The sequence below is a fragment of the Polypterus senegalus genome, chromosome 11, assembly GCF_016835505.1.
Source record: "Polypterus senegalus isolate Bchr_013 chromosome 11, ASM1683550v1, whole genome shotgun sequence".
Lineage (NCBI taxonomy): Eukaryota > Metazoa > Chordata > Cladistia > Polypteriformes > Polypteridae > Polypterus > Polypterus senegalus.
This window is the reverse complement of record NC_053164.1, coordinates 45,271,281-45,294,046: the sequence shown is the minus strand read 5'-3', so window position 1 is coordinate 45,294,046 and position 22,766 is coordinate 45,271,281. Positions and strand designations below refer to the sequence as shown.

The 22,766-nt window shown below is 39.4% G+C and overlaps 1 protein-coding gene across 2 annotated transcripts in view; it reads right to left on the bottom strand.

Moving 5' to 3' along the window:
* LOC120538901 (anthrax toxin receptor 1-like) overlaps positions 1-22,766 on the bottom strand; it is a 223,459-nt gene that overhangs the window by 99,702 nt on the left and 100,991 nt on the right. For both annotated transcript variants that reach the window (XM_039768487.1, XM_039768488.1), the window contains one exon: positions 6,165-6,260. In XM_039768487.1, the coding sequence (XP_039624421.1) occupies positions 6,165-6,260 (96 nt within the window). The remainder of the gene's footprint in view (positions 1-6,164; positions 6,261-22,766) is intronic.

Here is a 22,766-nt window from a genome sequence, read left to right as displayed (position 1 = left end):
AGATATTGGGAGCACCACACACCCCTTTCCAGCAACCTTATGACCCCCATGCTCTCACAATCTGTCTAATGACTTCACAGGAAGAGTCACCAGAGACATGAATGTCAATGCCAAGGTAAGTAAATCTCTCGACAAGGTCAACACTCTCTCCGCAAAAAGACACACTGCTGATGGCTGTGCCCAAGAGGTCATTAAAGGCCTGGATCTTGGTTTTTATCACTTGCAAGCCCAGATACTCAGACTCCTCGCTCAGTCTCTCGAGCACCCCGATCAGAGCCTCCATTGACTGGGCGAAGATCAAAGCATCATCAGCAAAGTCAAGATCCACGAATCTTTCTTCACCAACAGATGTCCCATAACCACTGGACCCCACGACCTTGCCCAACACCCAGTCCATGCAAGCATTGAACAGAGTAGGAGCATTAACACACTCCTGCCGAACCCCAGAATCAACTGGGAAAAATGCAGAGGTTCTGCTTCCAGCTCTGCACAGCACACATAGTACCAGTGTACAGGCCAGTCATGATATCCAGCAACCTTGAGGGGATCCTGCAAATCCTCAGGATGTCCCACAGGGCAGCTCGATCAACTGAGTCAAATGCTTCGCGAATATCAACAAAGGCTGCAAAGAAACTCTGATATTCACGTTTGCGCTCCATGAGAACCCTCAGTGCCAGGATGCGGTCGATGGTAGACTTCTTAGGCGTAAAGCCAGACTATTCCATTCGCTGGTAGGTGAGCAAGTGATCATGGATCCTATTTAGGATGACCATAGCAAGGACCTTATCCGGCACCGAGAGCAGTGTTATCCCCCTGTAGTTGCTGCAATCCAGGTGATCACCCTTCCCTTTCCAGATAGGGACGACATGTCACGTTTTCCAGTCAGTTGGGCTGATGCCAGTCTAAAAAATGGAAGCAAATATTGCTTGCAATGCCAGGGGACAGCCTTACCACCTGCCTGGAGAAGTTCACCCAGGATACCACAGATCCCTGCAGCCTTCCCCTCCTTCAGCTGGTTCACCACCTGTGCAATCTCAGTGAGATTGGTTGGGTGGTTCACAGCTAATTGGAGGATCAGCCTCAAGGACCGTGGACCCAGAGATATCCAATGTCCTAACCGAAGGATCAGCTTTGAACAACTGCTCAAAGTAGCCAGCCAGTGGGTCACAACTGCAGTGTCAACTGTAAGGACTGTTCCATCAGCTGCCCTGACTGCGACTCTCAGAGGAACAGATTCAGATGTGCGTAATGCTTCGATTCCTCTATTAGCAGGATATGGCATGCTAGACCACAGATGGTGTGTCATTTGCTCACAGATTCCCCTAACAAACGCCTCTTTATCTGCCCTCATTGCCCTCGCAGCCGTCCTTCTCAGTTCCCGGTACAGACCAGAGTTGCCACTGAGCCGTGCACTGCGACTCCTCTCAATGATATCCAGGGTGCCCTGCGAGATGAAACACCTCCTTCTGGGAACACTGGTAACACTAACACAACACCCAACAACCTTCAGGGTCTTGTCACGGAAGGTCTCCCATATCACATTAGGATTGGCAGTTGCACCCAAATCTGCAAGTTCCCCACACAAACTGTGTGCAAACTCATCAGAAACAGCCTGGTCTTGGAGTCTGGTCAAGTCCAGGCTCATTTTCCTAGTAGGTGGTAACCTACTGGACCTAAGCTGGATCCTAAGAGTAGCAACAACAAGTCTGTGGTCAGAATTCACAAACTTAGCACTTCACACCATGTAATTAATTTATAGGTTTCTACAGTTTTGGGATAAATCCTATGGCCGAAAATATTGTCACTGAAGGATTAATCTTTTATGTTAACAAAAGTTTTAAATTAACCTAAAGTGTACACCAGTGATCTCAAACTCCAGTCCTGAAGGGCCGCAGTGTCTGCAGGTTTTTATTCTAACCCTTTTCTTAATTGTTGACCAATTTTTGCTGCTAATTAACTCCTTTTCCTTTCATTTTAATTCATTTTTTTCTAAGATTTGTTCCCCTGAATTTCTTCATTGTTCCTCTGAACTGCTTTATTACTTTCCTTAAACAGAAATGAACTGTGAAGTGAGTGAGTCAACAGAAGACCAACTAAATCAGGGCATCAAACTCCAACCAATTTCACTCCAACCAGTTGCTTAATTTGGCACAGAGTCTTATTGTTAATTAAACTTGTTCCTTAATTCTATGGCTTGTTGCTGCTCTCTTTGTGCAGTAGTGTTCATTTCCGAAATTGCTGATTTTCACTGTTCCAAGAGCACTGTTCAAATGTTTGGGGGACCTGAGCAGATGGTCATGTTGGTTCATTTTTTATTTCACTATTGTTTGGCAGCTAATTAAGGAAAAAGGAAACATTAAGAGGTCTGAGTCTTCAAGAGCAAGTAAATTAAAATTAATTCAAAAGAAGTTAATTACCAGCAAAAACAGGTCACTAAAAAAAGGGTTAGAATGAAAACCTGCATCCACTGCGGCCCTCCAGGACTGGAGTTTGAGACCACTGATGTACAATCTTCACTACAAAGGTCATACTCTGGAATTCAGCAAAATTAGGAGAATTATTCACTGAAGACAGAACAAAAGAAACTCCCTTAACTAACAGTTATATTAAAGTTAGTTGCCCTAAACCTAATCTATACTAATAAAAGGCAAAGCCCTCACTCACTCACTCACTCACTCACTCACTCACTCACTCACTGACTCAATCATCACTAATTCTCCAACTTCCCGTGTAGGTAAAAGGCTGAAATTTGGCAGGCTCATTCCTTACAGCTTCCTTACAAAAGTTGGGCAGGTTTCATTTCGAAATTCTAAGCGTAATGGTCATAACTAGAAGTTATTTTTCTCCATATACTGTAATGGAGTTGAGCTTGAAAGCCGTGGGGGGCGGAGTTTCGTGTGACATCATCACCCCTCCCACGTAATCACGTGAACTGACTATCAATGCAGTAGAAAACCAGGAAGAGCTCCAAAAAGCTGAAGAAAACATGCATTATATAATTGAGAAGGCAGCGAAACAATAAGAAGCGAGCGAGTGACATATACAACCATATTCATGAGTGCTGCTACTTCGTAAACAAAGCATGGTGTAACCCTAAAGTTTAAATTAAGTTCATAGACAGGCTGCCGCTGGCATTTGTCATGCCCACGGGTAATGCAGGATACAAGTTTAATGAGAGGACGCAGGATATAAACGAGAGTTTTGATCACTTTGTAACTAAGTTAAAATTGTGGGTGAAGGGCTGTGCTTATGCAAATTCCGAGAGACTGTGTTTGTGGGGGATTGACAGTTAAGGCGGGTGGGGGAGTCACGTTATCATCTCCCCTACCATTCACCTCATTTCGCTGTGAGCTTTTCTTTTTCATAACTTCTTTAAAACACTACTTCTCCGCTCGGTTTTTGCAGCCCTAAACCTAAATAACCCTAATTTTTTACAATTAAAGTTGGTTTACTCTAAAGGAAATGTACAATAAAAATGTTTTGTTCCTGCTGCTTTTATATTCAAGTTTAGTACTTATTTATATTTTTAATAATTATTCGATTTGAAGTATATTTTAACTATTTATCTGCAAATTTCGTACATCACCAGCAGGGACCTGTGGCATCAAGTGGAAGGTTGCCGGTTTGAATCCCATAAACACCAGAAGTGACTCTACTCCATTGGGAATCTAATTGCCTAATACCAGTGACTTGAACCCCTACTCGTGGAAATGTTTTTTTATTGCAAATGTAATTAGGTTTTTAAATACGGTTTAAATATTATTTTTGAACATGTATTGCACTATATAACAGATATTTTGTAGAAGAGGAAATATATAATTGTAGATTTTATATGGATAGTATTCTAGGGTGATTTTAAGGCAAATTTAATCTAAGTATTGGTAGATGAGAGTGCCAGTGCATGCTCTTTGGACAGATTATCCCCTAATGTAAACTGATTAACCTGAGTGCCATGGGATTATAAATTCTCATGGATTCAATACTGTTTCATTTCAGACTGAAACCTACTTAAGGAAACTGTGCTGGGCTCCCTTGGTATAAATAAAGCAACCATTGAACCATCCCATTCCTGAGCAGTGGTTTCAAACTTTTTTTTCCTTGCAACTCAGTTTCGCCTTATTTGTGTCCTTGTAACTCACAACCTCCCGCTTTCCTTTTGTAAAATCGCCACTCATTGTCTTCCCGAGAATCGCAGAAACTGGTTGTAGCAAAGCAATGACATTTGCTTAAAGTGCCCATGGTGACCAATCACAAGACTTTCCGTAAACCATTTCCCATTCAATACTATTGTGATTCAAGGCTCTACGTTACCCAAATTCAGGCAACACTGTGGATCGTAACCCATAGTTTTAGAACCAATGATCCACATCTTTGACTAATTATTTAATAAAGATAAAATCCCCGGGAGCGCCCCTTCAAGGCTTCTTCCATCTATGCACGCCTGGCCATTGTGCGTGAATGTCTATGTCAGATGTGTTTTTGGTTGTTTTTGCATGGAAATACTTTTGTAAACAATGTGAAAACACAAGTTTGGACTGAGATAGTTTTGGTTTAAAAACTTGATCTTTAAATGGAAACGTGGTAGTCTGGATATAGCCAAAATACTCAGAGAACTGAATTTAATTACAATGGGTTTTGAGAATCATTTGTAAACTATTGACCGATCTTATCATCTAGCTTAACATGGAGCTTACGATGTTACAGTGCTTTCAGAAAACGCATCTTAGTAAGAACTTTAAGATATAGAACTGAGTGCTCTATTTGGGAAGAACTTTCAGACATCCTCCAAGACCAGTGGACAATTAAAACTTTCAGTTCAAGTATCAGTTACCTCAACAGGGAAACCCCCACATCACTTTGAGAATCAATTTGGATAATGTTTCTCAGAAGCACAGATCTTTTTCTATTTTGGATCTGGTGTCTTCATCTTTTGTGAGGTCCTCTCTAGATTTTCACTGACCCTGTTCACAACAGACAGTCATTGACACCCAGAACTAAAAAAAGACTTTATTCTGAAGACTCGTCAGGATCTCTATATCATGAAGAACATTAGAGCCTGAGAAACCCCTACATGCAAATTTTTAAGAACATTTCTGGAGAATTCAGCTCAGGTCAAATGGCTTTTAGGTCCTTGTTATCTTCTTCAGTTTAATCATTGGACCCGTGAGAATAGCCAGATGGCAGGGCTGAGGTGGTTCTTGCTTGAGAGCAGAAAGTTCCCCAAGACTGAGAAATAACTTCAGTGTTATAGAAGTTCTAAAGCTGTGAAGAGTAAAGGCCTTTCTAATTAAATTGTTTAAGTGACACAACATGAATGGCTTTGAAAAGCTGAGTAGCTGTTATATACATTGTAGTATTGCTCTCACAGATACAATACGTAAATCACTAACAACACACTTGAATAAATGGAGCCAAGGTTTTGATTTGGTATTGATGTTGGGGCATTAATGTTACTAGACCTGAACAAATTAGTCTGTGTGTGTCCTTGTCTACTGTAATATTTCAGACCCAGAAAGCCACCACCTGATAAACTCGATGCCCTACAAGAAGACTGACAAGGCTTCAGGGAATTGCATGGGTTAGAGCTGACTGCACCATGACCAGGAGATGAGAAGAAATATAATTCCAAAAATCACAACATTAACACAAAAAAAGAAATTTGCTTAAACTTAAATTTAGCAGCATTGTTATAATCAAAGTTTTGAACTTCAGTTCTTGGCAGAGTTGTAAAGAAAGTTTCAGGCCAAGGGCTTCTGAATTTATAAATCAAGTGCGCACAGTTTATCCAAGCAGTTTTGTTGGAGAGGTCAGGGATTTCTGTGTTTATTTATTTAAGCACCATTTTATAAGTAGATGGAGGTGCACAGTAAAACACTGCCTGCATCTTCTTTTGGAGCTCTGCTTAAGTCACTTTAAACAATGAGCTGAAAGACAGAGAGTGTGTCAGTGGGGGGACTGAGTGTGCGTCTCTGTGCCTTACAGCCCAGCCTTCTGCATTCCTGACCGTGTTCAGATGGGACAAGGGACATGCGCTCTACAGCTTTGTATTGACTATTTTCTCTTTTTTAACTTGTAAACTCTGCGCCCTTTAACACATTCATACAGACGCTACAAAGCCAGGTAGCTGTTTTCACACATCTCTGAGATAAAGTCAAGGAATTCACCTCCATCCTCTTGATGCCTCCAACACCTCTGCCTCCATAGTAGGATGCATCCACCGTAGGCCACTTTTTCTTGGGCAACCCATCATCATCTTCATCCTGAAATGCAAATTAAGGAGCGTAAGGAAAACAAAACAATCAAAAACAGAAAAATGTAAAACAGACACACTAAGAAAACTGTCCTCAAAGGGCCGAGGTCACTGTGATTTACAGAAATGGTTATCATTTCTTTTTCTAATAGTTAAATGATATTAATACAAAGCAAAGTGTTATTTCAGATTTATTTTTAATTTTCAGCAAGGTGGCGGTGATAGATGGCAAATTAAGAAACACATTTATAGCTGTTAGTGTTAAACCTGAGTGTGCCTCAAGCTCAGAATTCTATGCATTTGCAGTTAAACCCGAGTAAGGCTCAGGGTGATGTGTAATGATAGCCCAAATAAGTCTTGGGACGGTATTCTGCTGCCATCTAGTAACAGAAATAACATCATGCTGCAAAAAAGAAGATTTTTATTTATTCTGCCGCTTTACGGTAAGTCTAAAGTAACTTATCAATATTCATGAGTGGGGTGGGGCCTCCAACAAAAAAAACACAATGGCAAATGAAATGCCATAAAGGCAGTTTTAGAACAAACTGTAACTGAACCACTGCTTGAATCAATGATGATGAATGAGTGGTCATCAGATGTTGACACATAAAGTGAAACTGATACACGATAAGGCACTGTACGGCAGAACTGCTATGATATGGCAGTCACATGAGGCTTCACAGTGGTGTAATAGTAGCTGTTTGACAAAAAGGCAAAATAATTGTGAATAAGTGCTAGGACAAGCAAAATATTAGCCTCTTAATCACTGTTCATAATGCGGCAACTGTCGATGTTCATGTCAGGGGGAAAGTTTTGTGCTGCGTAGGCTGCAATAACACAAGGGGTGCATCAATTGTACAGTTTAGGCACTAACATTCTACCCTCTCATGTGCAAGCAACAGAAAAAATATTAGAAAAGTGCACAAAGACACAAGCTTCTGCTATCAGATTGCAACATTGAGATGTGCGTTGGTGACTGACTCAAAACATATCACATGAAAGGTGCCTTTGGGAGGGGTACCAGGGTAACCTGGGATTTGCCCAGACCTCTTGGTTTTCTCACTGGCATAGCAGGGCTGGTCTTGGCCACTCCAAACTTCCAACAGCTGCAGACCACTACGAAATTTTTAAGTTACCTGTTTGGCTTGAACCAAGGTTTTTGGGAAGGTTGCTGGGGTAGCCTGGGATTTGTTAAGGCTCCCCAGTTCTCCCTGGAGCACGCAGAGTTCTCTGCCAGTCCCTTCAGGCCTCTGAGCCTTTGCCCTGAGTTTGAGGACACCCTCCAGCAGTAGTATGTAGGAACATATCGGCCAGGACCAGGCATTCTGGAAGGGTACCTGGGCGCCCTTCAGACTTAGCAGAGCAGGGTGAAGTGAAGGACTGCTGCCAGGACCCAATTGGTCTCCCTGAGGGGAACCAGTGATCGAGCCCTGAACTGGAAAATGGGTGCTTGGTCGGTATTTTGACACAGGCTGCAATTTTCATTGACGTAATTTGACATGGTGGAGCAATGGGATTAGCGACTGCAACCAGCAAGTCTACATATTCCACGACAAGACGTTGCGTAATGTGACATCAGTTTGATTTCTGATGTCCTCAACCCTACAGTGATTGTCCCTGTAGTCGTTGTCCCCTAACTTACCTTTCCTGATCAAAACTGTGTAGCATACTGTTTCTTCATAGGCTGGGCAACATCTCTATGAATCTTTAAAAACTGAACTTTGAAATTTCCACACTAAAGAAACATATATTGTTTAAATCATACTACTTGTTAATACGGATACTAAACTTGCCTTAGTGCATCTTCTCTTGGACCTCGGCACTACTTTTGATACACTTGACCATAATTCTCTTTTGGACCATCTAATGAGCTTTACTGGACTGACTGGAGTCTCCCTCACTAACTGCTTTTGTTTTGTCTTCACTGTTGTTGAGTCTGATTGTCTACTACCAGTGACTTGCAATGTCTCTCAAGAACCTTGGGGTGGAGTGGTGGCTCTGAAGCTAAGGATCTTTTCTGGTATCCAGAAGGTTGGCTGTTCGAATCCCCATCACTGCCAAAAGAGATCCTACTCGGCTGGGCACTTGAGCAAGGCCCTTAACCTGTAATTACTCCAGGGGTGCTGTACAATCGCTGACCCTGCACTCTGACCCCAAGAGGTATGCGAAAAGTAACAAATTCCTAATACAAGAAATTGTCTAAGGCGAAATAAAGAACAAAAACCTGCGCCACCTTAGCTTGACTGGTCTCACAAGCCTCTCAGAGGATGATGATGTCCCTTCTATGTGAAAACCACTTCATTTGCATCGGCCTCAGGCAAAACTACGTTATACCTTGATGATACCACAACCTTACTTAATGCAAGCTTTCCTGGACTAAATGTTAACCTCAAAAAGCTACTTTTTCAGAATCTTCAACATAATTCAAGAAACTCCACTTACTGAATACTGTATACTGTCAAATCATCCCATCATTTTCTGTGACCAGCCTTGGTGTTGTAAAGACAGTACCCTGAATTTTGAGTCAACTCAACTACTTATACAACATCAGTTTCTCTCATTGTCAAGCCTGTATTACATCTCATCTGAATTACTGTAATTCACTCTTTCTTCATAAAATACCAACACATGAGAAATAAGTCCCATATGTAGCTGCTCAAGTCCTGGCTCTGAGCAGATGAAGTGATCGCATTACACCTCACCTGGGAGCTGTAAAAGGCCTGTATCCTCACAAATGAGGCCATTTATAAAGGCTACTATGTATGAACATTGGTGAAGATTACTGATTATGTCATTGGAATGTGAACAGTCAGGGTCCTCGCATGTCAGCCCAATGTTTGGATAACACACGGCCTGTCAAGGAATCAATGAAGCTGATTCTTTAAAAAGGTTTTCTGGTCATACTGCCTCCACAATTAAATACCAGCTTGTCATTTAGTTACTCTCGGACATAATAAGCCTTCTTGCAACTTTCTTCATTGTTTGTATTCTCATTAACCATGAAATGTTTGTTTACTCTATCAAATAGAAAACAAGAATATTGATCATGGGCGGCACGGTGGCGCAGTGGGTAGCACTGCTGCCCCGCAGTACGGAGACGTGGGTTCGCTTTCTGGGTCCTCCCTGCGTGGAGTTTGCATGTTCTCCCTGTGTCTGCGTGGGTTTCCACCCACACTCCAAAGACATGCAGGTTAGGTGGATTGGCGATTCTAAATGGCCCTACTGTGTGCGTGTGTGTGTGTGTGTGTGTTTGTGTGTGTCTACTGCGGTGGGTTGGCACCCTGCCTGGGATTGGTTCCTGCCTTGCACCCTGTGTTGGCTGGGATTGGCTCCAGCAGGCCCCCGTGACCCTGTGTTCGGATTCAGTGGGTTGGTAAATGGATGGATGGATGGATGGAATATTGATCATTAATACTTTCCTGAAACTTTAGAAAAGTGCAACCAAAATATACAAAATATTGAAGTGAGACCATATGTAGCTAAACTTTTAAAACAGCCTCATATTTATGATGGCACAAAGTCACCTTTGACCCGAAACTGCCCAAAACTGGATCCTCCACTGTTACTGTACACCATTCACCATGTATTATTTGATGTGGAGTTTCTGCAGTTGCTATATTCACCAGATCTGTCACCGGGTGACTTCTTCTCATCCCTAAACTGAAGAATAACCTTTCAAAAGAATAAAAACATTCAAAGAGAAAGCATGTACAGTATGTATGTTCTCATGGACATCCAGAAGAAAAGAGACAGGAAATACAAATTTCCCCATATGGAATTTTATGTGAATGAGTTTAAAAGTGGGAGCTTCCAGTGGGGCAATTCATAAAAAAGGCCGCCTGAATTATCTGCTGACATTTCTCCGCATTCAATTATAAAATAATTTGAACATGACTGTCAGTAGGCTTTGCGCCCTACGAATGAAGTTACCTGAACTATTCTATAACATTACAGTAATTATTTACCACTGTGATACTGATCTTTCTAATCATAAAATAGGTCATTACGATATGAATTGACGAGAAAAGTTTATAAAGTTTAGAATTACAGTATTTGAGGGTTCCTCTAGAGTGCCTCTATCTCTTGCACAATTTGGCTCAAAAAATAATCAGCACATCATCCTCTCATAACAGGCTTAAGTTTGAAGTTTGGTATAAGTGCAAGAGCTTTAGCTCTAGACTGTCCTCAAGAAACTGGGACAAACACACAGAAACTGACAGACACACACTGACCCGAAAACATTGAGATTCGTCGAATACAAGAGATTGAAATTTTTGACCAATCTAAAGCTTTCGTTCCTCACCCATAGATGATATGTTATGATGAGGGAGTGCGCAAAGTGAAAAAAGTGAAAAATAAACAAACAAAAACAAAAAGTGAACAAGAAATGGCATTTGTGTGGTCAAATTGCCTTATATTCCTGGTCTAAAATGAGAATGACCCCTGGCGGGGAAGTGACCCTGGAAGTGCTTATGGAAACATCATCTGAGATACTGATAGAATTAGAGTAATTAGATCAGATTGGATGAGCCAGCATTGACTTTGCTACTCAATGCCCAGGAGTGGTGGGCAGCCAGTTAGCAGGGGTCTCCAGGACTGTGACTGTGTCTTTGATTTTCTCTCGTGTAGTTTGACTGTGGACCCACCGTAGACCTTTTTCTCCAGGAATACCGCTGCTTGCATTTTTGTTTTCCTCTCCTCCATTGTCATCTTGGCCATAGTTCAACAGTTAATTAATGGACAGATATTTTTGGTTTCTGTTTATGATAATCAGTTTCTACTTTGTTTTCTGTGTGTTTAAACAATCTGGGTCTTTATTTGTACAAATTCTGTATTTGGTAATTAATATAATCTATGCTTTGTGAACCACCCGGGAGCGTACAGCTGCCCAAACCCGACACAGACAAGCAGACACAAGTTCCAGTCCAGCAAATACGCTTGTTTACAGCTGGGGAGCACTTTTCTCTGCTCCTCACAGCACAGTACACAAGCACACCAGTCCTTTTCTTCTCTTTCTTTCTCTCTTTCTTTCTCTTTTCACCACCTCCATTCCACTCCAGACAAGCTTCGTCCACCTCCTCCCAACTCTGACTGAGTGAGGCGGCTCCTCTTATTCAGCTCCTGGGAGTGCTGCAGGTGGCTCATCAGCCTTACCTGGAATGACTCCCAGGTGTGGTAGAAGTCCACTATAGCACTCTGCAGCTCCCCCTGGTGGCCCCCAACAGGGCCGTACCAAACACCAGCTCCCAGCGGGCCCTGAGGGAATCCGTGGTGCCACAGCCACCCAGGAGGGCTGCCCTCTAGCGTCCCAGGAGAGATATCGTCTCACCGATGCTCTCTTCCTCGGTCCTTCCATTCTGTTGGTGTGCCAGCCAGGTAATGGCCATGGCCACCCATCACAACGTGCATGTTGCCTTAGAATTTGTCACAGTGCTCTGCCCCTACACTCAGTAATGGGTGCTATACAAAAATACACTGAATTGAACTGGACTATGAGCCAGGGTTTAAAATGGACACCAGAGCCACGGGTCTGTTGCACTTGGAGTTGGGACTGAAGTTCTACTGGTGTTAATTTCTGTATGTTGCTTGTTGAAGCTTTTTGTTTATTAATGGTTACTTTCCATTATAGGTCTTTTGAAGCAGATGAATTTGATATTTTACATTTATTATTATGACAGAAAGTGTAATCATCCATCCATCCATTATCCAACCCGCTGAATCCAAACACAGGGTCACGGGGGTCTGCTGGAGCCAATCCCAGCCAACACAGGGCACAAGGTAGGAACCAATCCTGGGCAGGGTGCCAACCCACCGCAGGAAATTGTAATCAGTTATTACAAATTATTTTGTGCCGTTTTTATCACCATATCACTGTTGTCATAGTGAGTCCTGGTTGCTATGTTATGTAGTCTCTGAAGCTACATGAATGACATCATGAGTACACCAGCGATTCGGATGCACCATTATTTGAGTTTGCAGACATCACAGAAATAGCCTGCCTTCATGATTGTGTTAAGCTGATGTCATATTAAATGACTTTTTGTCCGTGTGGTATGTCAGATTTGCCAATCGTAGTCACTGATCTCCTCGCCGCACCATGTCAAGTTACACATTTGAAAATTGCAGCCTATGTCACAGCTGATAATACTTTTGGAAAGCTCACTATTGAAAGTGGAACTCAGTCGTTACAGATTATATAACATGAGCTCTGAAATGGCTTCTCAAATAAACATTTGGTATTCAGTGTGGGTTTACTGCATGTATAGTAAATTCTGGATTTATACTGATGACACAAGTGTCCTCCACCTTGGATTGTAAAAGTCTGCCTGCTTTATATTTCTGTCACCTTTGTTACCCGAATGAAAGGATTTTATTCAGCTGACATTTCCTTGGCAACATATGCAAATGGGCAGCCATTCAACCTCGGCTCTCTGAGATTATTACTGGAAAGACATTTTGCAGATTTGTGCTAAACTAGCTGGGTGATGCCTTGGAGAATTTTAAAGACTTTATTATTGCACAAGAAGTGCACCAGTTGCAACATTTGGCTTCACATTTATTAAAAAAGTTGAATTGCTGCAATTATATTTTTTCTTTTTGAGAATTTAGTCAGGAAGACAACATTGTTGAAAAAGTATTTGTGTGATTGTACTGCTTAAGTAGCACAGGATTTAGGATACCAGGCGTGTATGGACTAATAGGTCAACCTTCAGTCCTAATTTAAAGATGCAAAGTGTAATGCTTGAGTAAGAAACATCAAGAGGAACCAAGGATCAGTCATAAAAAATTACCAGGAAAAACAGTGGGATGCAGAACACATTCAAAATAACAGGAAGAAAGTGAGAGCCTATCATCCAACCAAAAACTATAAATGAAGAATCAAGGTCATAGGAAACAAAACAGAGCGTTCAGTACCTATCAGTTGTGATTGGAGCTTCCTCCAAAAACAAAAATAGGTGAGCCAAGAGACAGGACAGGATCTTCACTTGTCTGCCCAGTAGATACTCCCTTAGTCCAGTCAGACCCCAGGTACTATCTGCTGGCTTCAGCTGGATCAGGCCCAAAAACCGGGAGCTGACAAAACAACTATAAAAATCACAAACATTAAGCAAAAACCCGTGAGGAGGAGGGTCACTGTAAATCTCTTGAATCAAATATGAAGAGGTTAACAAATAATCTTTATAAATAAAAGACTTATTACAAAAAAAACAAATAAATAAAGAACAAAAGCTAAACTGAGCCAAACAAGGCAACTGGAGTCCCCTAAAAAGACAATCAAGTCCACTAAACAGGAGTCCAAATCCTGAAACAGACCCAAAACATATCATGTAGCTAGAAAATCCTGAAACAGACCCAAAACATATCATGTAGCTAGAAAATCCAAAGAAATGATGACCAGAAAGAGGAGAACTCATCAACACCAGGTATGAAATGAGACAAAGAAGAAAACTGTGACAATGCAAATCCTACACAGAGATGTTCTCTCTCACTCTTGGACCTAGAGGTTTTCTCTTCTACCTCTTGAGCGATCAGGCTGTATGGCATGTATGGATGACACTGAGGAAGATGTGGCCCAGGAAACACAGGTTACTCAGATTCACTTTTAGTGATGGTAGAACAAAGAATTGGGGCAGAATACCAACGTAGAACCTGACCTCTTCATTTTACATTTAAACATGTGTGAATGGTGTTTCCGAATGAGCAGATTTACAGTAGTTCTATTTAGTGCCAGAGATTAGATAATAATGTTTCAAGGGGTAGACAAAAAGACAGCAAGTTATGTAGGGTTGATAATTATAGTGTTTTACCAAACCAAAAATTTGAAAGCAGAATGAAAGTCAAACTAAACAAAACTCAAAACCCGAAATCCCTTTTTTTTTGTAGACAAACTTCTGTTGAAAAGAAAAAGTGCAATACTGACAGAAGCAGGATATAAGATTATCATTTCTTGAACACTAGTGTCTTGAGGGATCTCTCCTTAAACAGGTTTAAAGTTCAAAACCTTCCTTAGTATGGAGGACATCTTTTGTATCACAACCATCAATTGACATGTGTATCCACAACTAAACACACAAAATGTTGGTGCCCATTAAATCTAGACACACACAATGAAGGCGCCAATGAAATAACAGTTACACAAAATGATGACTTCACTGCATTATCATCATTAACATTATCATCAGTGATTTAATAGCCATTTTTGTGGGATATCCAGGTTAGCCAGCTATCATCCCAAACCTTATTTCTCCAGCACCCTTGTGGTTAGACCTATTTTTTCATATCATCTGACACCACCTCCTATTACATTTTTTGGCCTCCTGCTGGGTTACGTCCTCTCCACCTCTTCACCCAGTTGTCCTTTGCCTTTCGCTCCACATACCCAAACTATCTTAGTCTGTTTCTTCTCATCACAGTACCTACCAAATACACATTAACTATTGATCTACACACAGCATTCTCATTCTGTGACACTTCACCACCGCCATCTACTCAAAGCACTGTGATGTTCCAACAATGATGGATGGATTAAAAGCCAGAAGTCTGTATGACCATCAACATCAAGTGACTCCGTGAGAACCCTAACTACAAAGAGGACTAGTTCATTTATGTTAGGTAGAATGCCCCTGGAACCCCTGCAGATTTTATTTTTTTTTCTCCAGACGTCTGGAGTTTTTTTTTCTGTTTTTTCTGTCCACCCTGGCCATCAGACCTTACCCCTTTTCTATGTTAACTAATGTTGTCTTATTTTAATTTCTTATTTTGTCTTTTATTTTATTTTATTTTCTTCATTATGTAAAGCACTTTGAACTACTTTTTGTATGAAAATGTGCTATATAAAAAAATGTTGTTGTTGTTGTTCACGCACTTCAATATCTACATTTACATTTAACCACGTCAGTAATCTATTCTCCCTACCACACTTCTTACAAGGTCTCCTTCAGAATATCTTTCAGACTGCTTCATTTTTTTATGCACCCACTTCAAACAACCCATGCACGAGACGGAGGTCCTCCAAACATCTTTACCATACGTGCTGCATGGCCATGCTTCCTCCTTTCCCATACCTCTTATCTCTGCACCTCTAACCATCACCTTGGTCTTTTCTGCATACACTTTGAGGGCTTTACCTTCCAAACTAGCCTTCCAGATCAGTACTTTCTCCTTTAATCCTGCTCAATATTTTGACATCAATCAGATCATCAGTGTACAAGAGCATCCATAGCAATACTTCATGCACCTCCATCACTATCGTGAATAGCAACAGACTCAGAATGGATTCCAGATGCAGCCCCATCTTCACCTCAAACCTCTCACTATCCTCATTTGTTGTCTTGATCAAATAAAACAAATCAGACCAATTCCTAGCACATCTTTAACACTTCTTGTTAAATTCCTCCCTGTAGAGACATAGCACGGATCACACTAGTTGTATGATAATGGCTGTATCAGTGAATATTATGAAGAAAAGCATCACATTTAATGGGTATATCTAAACAGTTTACTGATCTCTACTCTTTTTTTTACATTTGTCAAATGTGCTCTTTGTATTTGGGGATTATTAACAAAAATGATTGTGGACTTACTGTGGACTGGCAGCCTAATCCAGATAAAAGAGTTAAGGTAAGAAGCGGAACTGAACGATTGCTGGCAACACGGCAAGTCTGACTACTGTCACTTATGGTGTCTCCTGACAAGATGAAGGAAGCCCTTGGCAGAACCAGTGTAAATGAATGCCATTTCTCTTTTCTGTGCACTGCTTGTCCTAGGTATGACTTTATTTTTCCATTGTGTTGGCACACTGAATCATACAGAAACATGAAGTAAAAGAGACTAATGTTCACTGTCAAAACGGCGTATCAGCCTCTTATCCGATTTCTTTCATTTAATTAACTGAAGCTTCTTATCTGAGTTCTTCTCTAACTCACTCTCTCTCTTATAAAAACAAAAAGTTGCTTTTTTATGCATAATTATTAAAAATATTCTTAACTCAGCAAAATCCTGCAAGGGTGGATCAAGAGAGGAGAAGAATAACAACTCTTCCACTTTCAAACAGCTGTCTGGTCCAAAGTATCTCTGTGAGGTCTGCTCTAGGAATTTGGTAAGTCCAGTCGGCTTGGGTGGTCAGTTGTCTGTAAACTTTGTAGTAGCATTAGACGTGGCCTCAAGGTCACACACACTCACTATGAAAAGTGTTATATTAAATAATAATTCTAAGAAATTCTGATTGTTTGGCTGATCTGATGTAACAGCCCAAAGAGGGGAGAGCTCAGTGATGTTCTTGTAAGCTGCCGACTTTCACACTCACCGATCTCCGATTTAAAGGCAAAAGTTTCTCTTTATGTCAAATTTATCTTTAGATGCACTGCGTACAGGGCAGGAAGCGGCCCTGGTTGGTATGCTAGTATATATAGTGAACAGTCACACACATCCACGTGGGGTCAATTTAACATTAACAGTGAAATTAACTTGAAATCAGAGTATCTAAAAGTACTCGTGTTGATACGGGGAGAACATACAAAAGTCCACCCAAACCGAGAGTTATATTGGGTTTTTGAATATAAGGATTCTCTTAATTATGCTGGTTTATGGTTTGACACTTCTAAAAGAATTCAGCAGATGCTCACTTCAATATTTTTGAATAAATAAAATAATATGTAAAGAATTTAATATTTTTATTTTTATTGTTTTGTTGTTATTTTGTTTATTGATGCTTGCTGATTTTTGTTTGTGTGTTGACCTGGGTGCATGACCTGTGGTATTATTAAAGCGACAGGATAAAAAGTTATAATTTAGGTCATGTCTGTGTCTGAGATTGTGGATAACAACCTTTGATTCTTGAATTTTAGCTCCCCACTGATTTTTGACACTCGCCTAACATATTTTAGATCTTTGCTTAGTTCCTGACTTGTCTCTTCTCCTGATCATTTTCCTCATACTGTGTTATATTTGTCTGTCTTAGACTGCGCTAAGAATCAGACCCAGAACCTTAAAACAGTGAAGCAGCAGAGCTAACTAACCCTTGTGCCCTCTCTCATTAAAATTTATTTTAGTTGAAATGCCTGTTGGGAGTCCTGCAGGGCCTGGAAGGTTTTCAAGGCAAGCAGTCTACAAATCAGTAACCATTTCATAAATTTTGATGAACTCCTTTCTTAATAAATGTAAGGTCACGAGTTGCTTGTCTTTGTTGTGCAAACCAATAGTAAATGCTATTCCAAGGAAAAATCTGAACTGATTTAAGTTGCATTAATTAACGGTTTGGCATCAATAAAAGCCTGTTGCCACTAAGGCTTTGTCCACACTGCTACATTTTCATTAATTTTAAATGAAAATGATCTCACTAGCGTTCCCACAACGCTAAAATGATCAAAAACGTATATGGCATATACATCCACCTACACTGGGCTTCCACACGGTTTTGCAAGATAGTAAAGCCACGGTTCTTGGGATTTCTCATAAAACTGTAGAAATCGCTGAATTTTTTGCCTTTCGAGCATGTATGTGGTATTCAAACTGTACATAAACCATTTAGACGCATACAGGGAAGCAAAATAACAAGCACCATGGAAAGTAACTCCTCTTTGTCTGCTGTGTCAGAATATGGTTTGCTTCTGTGAAGGGTGACCATTCAGAGAATTAAACGTTACAATGAGCAGGATCCAATCTAGAAAGACCACACAGTAAGCACAAATAAATCAGAGTGCGATTAGAGTCTGCATTTGCATTTTCACCAATCCATGTTACAACGCTGAGGCCGCATTTTCATAAGTGTAAAGCTCTAGGGAAGATTTTGAAAAGTCTTCTTTTTGTCGGTTGAAAACACTGGGATAGTGTGGACAAAAGGCAAAACTGGAGACTAATGTTTAGCATTCTATGTTTTTCTTTCCATAAAAATGATACAAACAAAAAAATTGATCAATTTATAACATCACAGGACTGCTACTCAGAAGTACAAGTGGGCACTGATTTGTGCTCAGCTTACTCTAATATAACAGATCTTGCCCCAGAAAGTGCCCCTTCTCCTCTTTTGAGGCGCTACACACTAAAATCTCTGTCCATATTAGAGGACTGTTTTGAAAACAAACAGATACTTGAAAAATGGTGAAAACATGGAAAAGCTTCTCAATTCAAAGTCACCAAGCTTTGGACCACCAGTACTTACCCTGCTCAATGCCCTTCTGAACACTCAACATATAAACTGTGAGACTTGGCGATATTTAGAAATGCCTCCCAAGGAGTTCCCCATGAGCTGCAGACACTCAGCTGTGACCTGTCGTCCTCCAACTCTAGAATAGCGTCTTGGGAGTTTGTAAAATATACAAATGTATTATTGTGACTTATTGCTGTCAAGATTTGGCTGCCACTCTGCCCCAGGCTCTCACGTTTGATTATTTATTATTATTTATTGATTTATTTACAGTCTAAATCCTCCCATCATCAAAACAAATGCCCTCAATTTTGAGAATTCTCCCCCATTCTGAAAAACTAAACAAAAGAAAAAAATAGTATTGTTTAGTGATTTACTCTCTTAATTTGGGAGGTTTCAAAAAAACGGAACAATATCCTAATGTAAAGGTTATGCCACTTGTAAGTAAAGTAAAATAAGTTGCCAAAGCTAGCTAGTGAGCTACCACCGGCTACAGTTATAGTAAAATACATTTGTAATTATTCTGATAAAAAATTCCTTCCAACTTTCAATATGCATTCCAGTATTCCATGTGCAAAACAATGTAATATTTTGCACACCACGAAGGATATTACCTAATAATGACAACCTTTTGTTATCCAAAACAGATTAAAATATGGGACTTGATAAACAATCATGTTGGAGTAAAAACTCAGTAAGCATATGTTAATGAATTTAAAAGTTTAATGAACTTCTCCCCGTTCTGATTTTGGCTATGTTGCTGTACACTTGAACTGCCTTATGCTGCTGTAGAATCAATTGCTTAAGGTAATTGTTTACTAATTTTGGTTGCCCTAGACAACAATAATGTGAAATAGGATTTTTTACTGTTTAATGGTTATAACCTTTGTTTATGAGCTTTGACCCTTAGCACTCATAGAAAGCGCTTTGAGTTGTGCTTATAGGAGGTATTTTCTGCAAAACAGGAAATGAAAATGAAAATTATAAATTAAAAATGCAATCTTTCTTTTGCAATTTCATTTTCATAATTCTAATAATTTCATAATTCAGAGCTACAATTAATAATGGTCTTCGAAATTTTGTGAGGCGATTTTTCTGTGAAGCTCATAGTACAGAGATGAAAGTGCCTACAGCTATGAAAAACAAAGAATTGTGGGAAATCGAGGTGCAAACCCTGCCCTTTGACCCACACTATTTGCATGTTGAGGACTTGAGAATGACAATACAAAGTGGAAATTTAAATTCAACGAGCAGTAGGCGGCGCCACAGCTTATTTGCATTTTAATTTTTGCAGCTTCATTGGTGTTCAGGCTGAAAATGAAATTGCAAATGACGTAGACTTTGAAAGTAAAATCGCAGAAGAGTGACTGCATTTTCATGATATAATTTTAATTTTCCTTTCCTTTTTTGCAGAAAATACCTCCCATACTGTGCTGAGCTGCTGTTGTTAAGTATAAGGTAAAGAAGTAATAAGAGCTGGTAAGAGCAGGAATAGCAGATGTTCTGACTCCAAGGGCCTGTTTATTAGTAACTTGCAAGGACATAAGAAATGTTCACTAGTCACATACTCCTGTAATTAACTGCATGAATAAGAAATGCAATCAACAGCTGTAATTCAGTCATTGCCTGCACTGTACCATAGGGCTCCAGCCATGCAAACAAAAGCTTCACCCAACATCCTCAAACGGCTTTTTGACTTTAACTTTGACACATGTAAACGCCACTCTAAATATCTAAAGGCACTGTTCTGTGCTCTTATATAAACAGTTTTTTTAAATGGAACAACTCAAAAAATTGTTGTAATAAAATATAACATGTAACTGCAGCTTCATTTACATCCAGAAACATTTTTAGTAAAGCAAAGGCAACCATTTAAATAATAAAGACTCTTAAAGACACTGGTTTTATACTCAATTTACTGCTGAATCACTGCCTGTAGGTTGATGGTGTGGGATTGTTATAATGAAGTGTATTCAAAAGATTTGAGTGTAATCCTGTGAAGCTAAACTGACACAGAAGTTTGCAAATTTAAAGCAGACTTAAGCAGATCTTATTGATAAAGTTGGGTAAAATTAACAGGAGGAATATAGGCTACGCTGGGACAAACATGTCAATGAGTGTGCTTACATACACATACAACATCAGGGTTAGGTGAGTAACTTGTTTCTTAAAAATCTCCATCTACACGTGCAAATACGCTCCTGGAGTTCTCCTTTGGCTAAGTGCTTCAAAGTCATTAAATTGTGCAAAAAAGAGTTTAACATTATCATTATCCACTGCGGTTTTGAAAACAAGCATAATACCTGTGATAATTTTCTTATGTTTTATAAATTAATTTGCTCATACATGTGCTGTTAAGTTTTTCATCCTCAACCTGAGCCACCTGACTGCTGTGTCACCTGATCACACTATTTTAACAAATCTGTAGCAAATAGCTGGATGAAAACTGACCTGACCCTTTATCAATATGCAGATTGCATGCAGAACACCATTCTTTTCTGCTTGACTATGTGATTGAACCCCACAAAAGAGTGGCATACCGATACGGGTGCTTATTGCTTTACACTCAGTGCTGCTGCGATAATAATAAAGCAGGTATTTTTACTTCAATAAAGTAGATATAGCATTAAGCTGATCAATACTTAGAAAAGTAATCAGACTATGTAATGTGCATTACTTCCAACATTTTACTTCCAACATTTTAATTCTTATTAAAAGAAATAACCTCTTCCATATTTCCCTCCCAGTGAAACTATTCCCCTTATTTTCTCCCATTGCCCCAATTTTCTCTTAAAGAATAATTTTTTGATGTTTGTAATTTTTGTTTTGTTTTGAATGCATTCTAACACTTGTACCTAAGGGCTATTGCTTCTGTACCATCCTTTAGAGCAAGAGTTCACAAAGTTGTCAATATCGACCCCCTGGGGTCGATTTGAACTTTCTAGGGGTCGATAGTTTCAATAAAAAAATTTGGGGGTTGACGACAGCAAAAGTAGACCCCCATACTACTGCTATTTTTTTGTTACTTCAAAATATCTATGATTCCAATATGTACCTAATTAAGAAGTAAAATAATTAAAAAAAAACACTTTTTTGATAAAAACACATCACATACCAAACTTGCAGACGAAAAGGTAAAATGTGTCATTAAAAGAGTCACACGTAAGAATGCATGAAAATACATGTAGCACAAACATGTCTGTGCATTGTCTTATCAAACGTATCAAAGCAAGTGCGGACACGAAAAATCGTTGCATGTCCACACTCGCTCGCGGTGGGATGAGACGACGGATATTCGATATTAGCAGAATCTATCAGTCTTGTACGGTCATGCTTTCATAAAACACTATAAATTGGTTCGTTTGATGTGACATGTACTTATTTGTGATTTGAGCTTTGAATATAATTACTGAGGAGCAGTCCTACAAAAAAGAAAATCAGAGGACACAGTTTATTTATTCGAGTTTGAACAAAAATGTTCTGTTTCAAGTAAGTACATACTTGATTGATTTTTTTTATCACAAGCGCTGTCGAAATTGTTTGTTTATAAAAGTTTTTATTTCTTCAGATAATAATATGACTGCACCAAAAAAGAAATGCAGACAGTACAGCTTGGACTATTTGTACTTATTTTGAATTTACATATTTATTTCGGAAATGTCAAAAATGTAAAAAAACTCAGCTTATATTTTTTTGCTTTAATTTTTGTTAGTGCAGGTTTCGATATTAAATGTTGCACAAGATAATACCATATTCCATAGACCTTTTATCTTTTTAAATCATTAATTACAAGTGATTAAAATGAAAAGTTTTATATCTAGTGAAATATTTAATATCGAGTACTGTACAAATGTATTCATTTGAGTAATAAAGTAAATGAGTAGTTTACGACTAGTTTTTAAAAGTATTTGGTAAAGGAGTCTGCGGCCAAAAAAAATTTGGGAACTCTTGCTTTAGTGGGACCTGTGAGCTAACACCACCTAGCAGTCAGTGATAATCCTTTTAGGAATTTTTTGTTTCTGTTTAAAGTTTTCTCAGGGCTGTACTTCTTTTTTATTTAGCCCTTACTAGTCAGTTTAAGTCCTACGATTGTTCCTTTAAGTCTTTTTTTTAGGTATTTAGAGTATTAAGTTTCTTCCTTTCTTCTTCATTATTATCAGTTTTGAACGTACTAGTATAATTATTCTGTTCCTTATTTGTCATTTGTGTACACAATCTGTTTGTGTTCTGGTGTTTAATAGTTTTCAGATGATGTTCCAAAAAGCTGGGCTGTTTGTCGTTTAAACTGTATTAGCATAATTTTTCTTTTATTTGGCATTTTTGATTGTCTTTGTAGAGTTTCTTTGCAGAACAGACTGAGCCACTGACTAT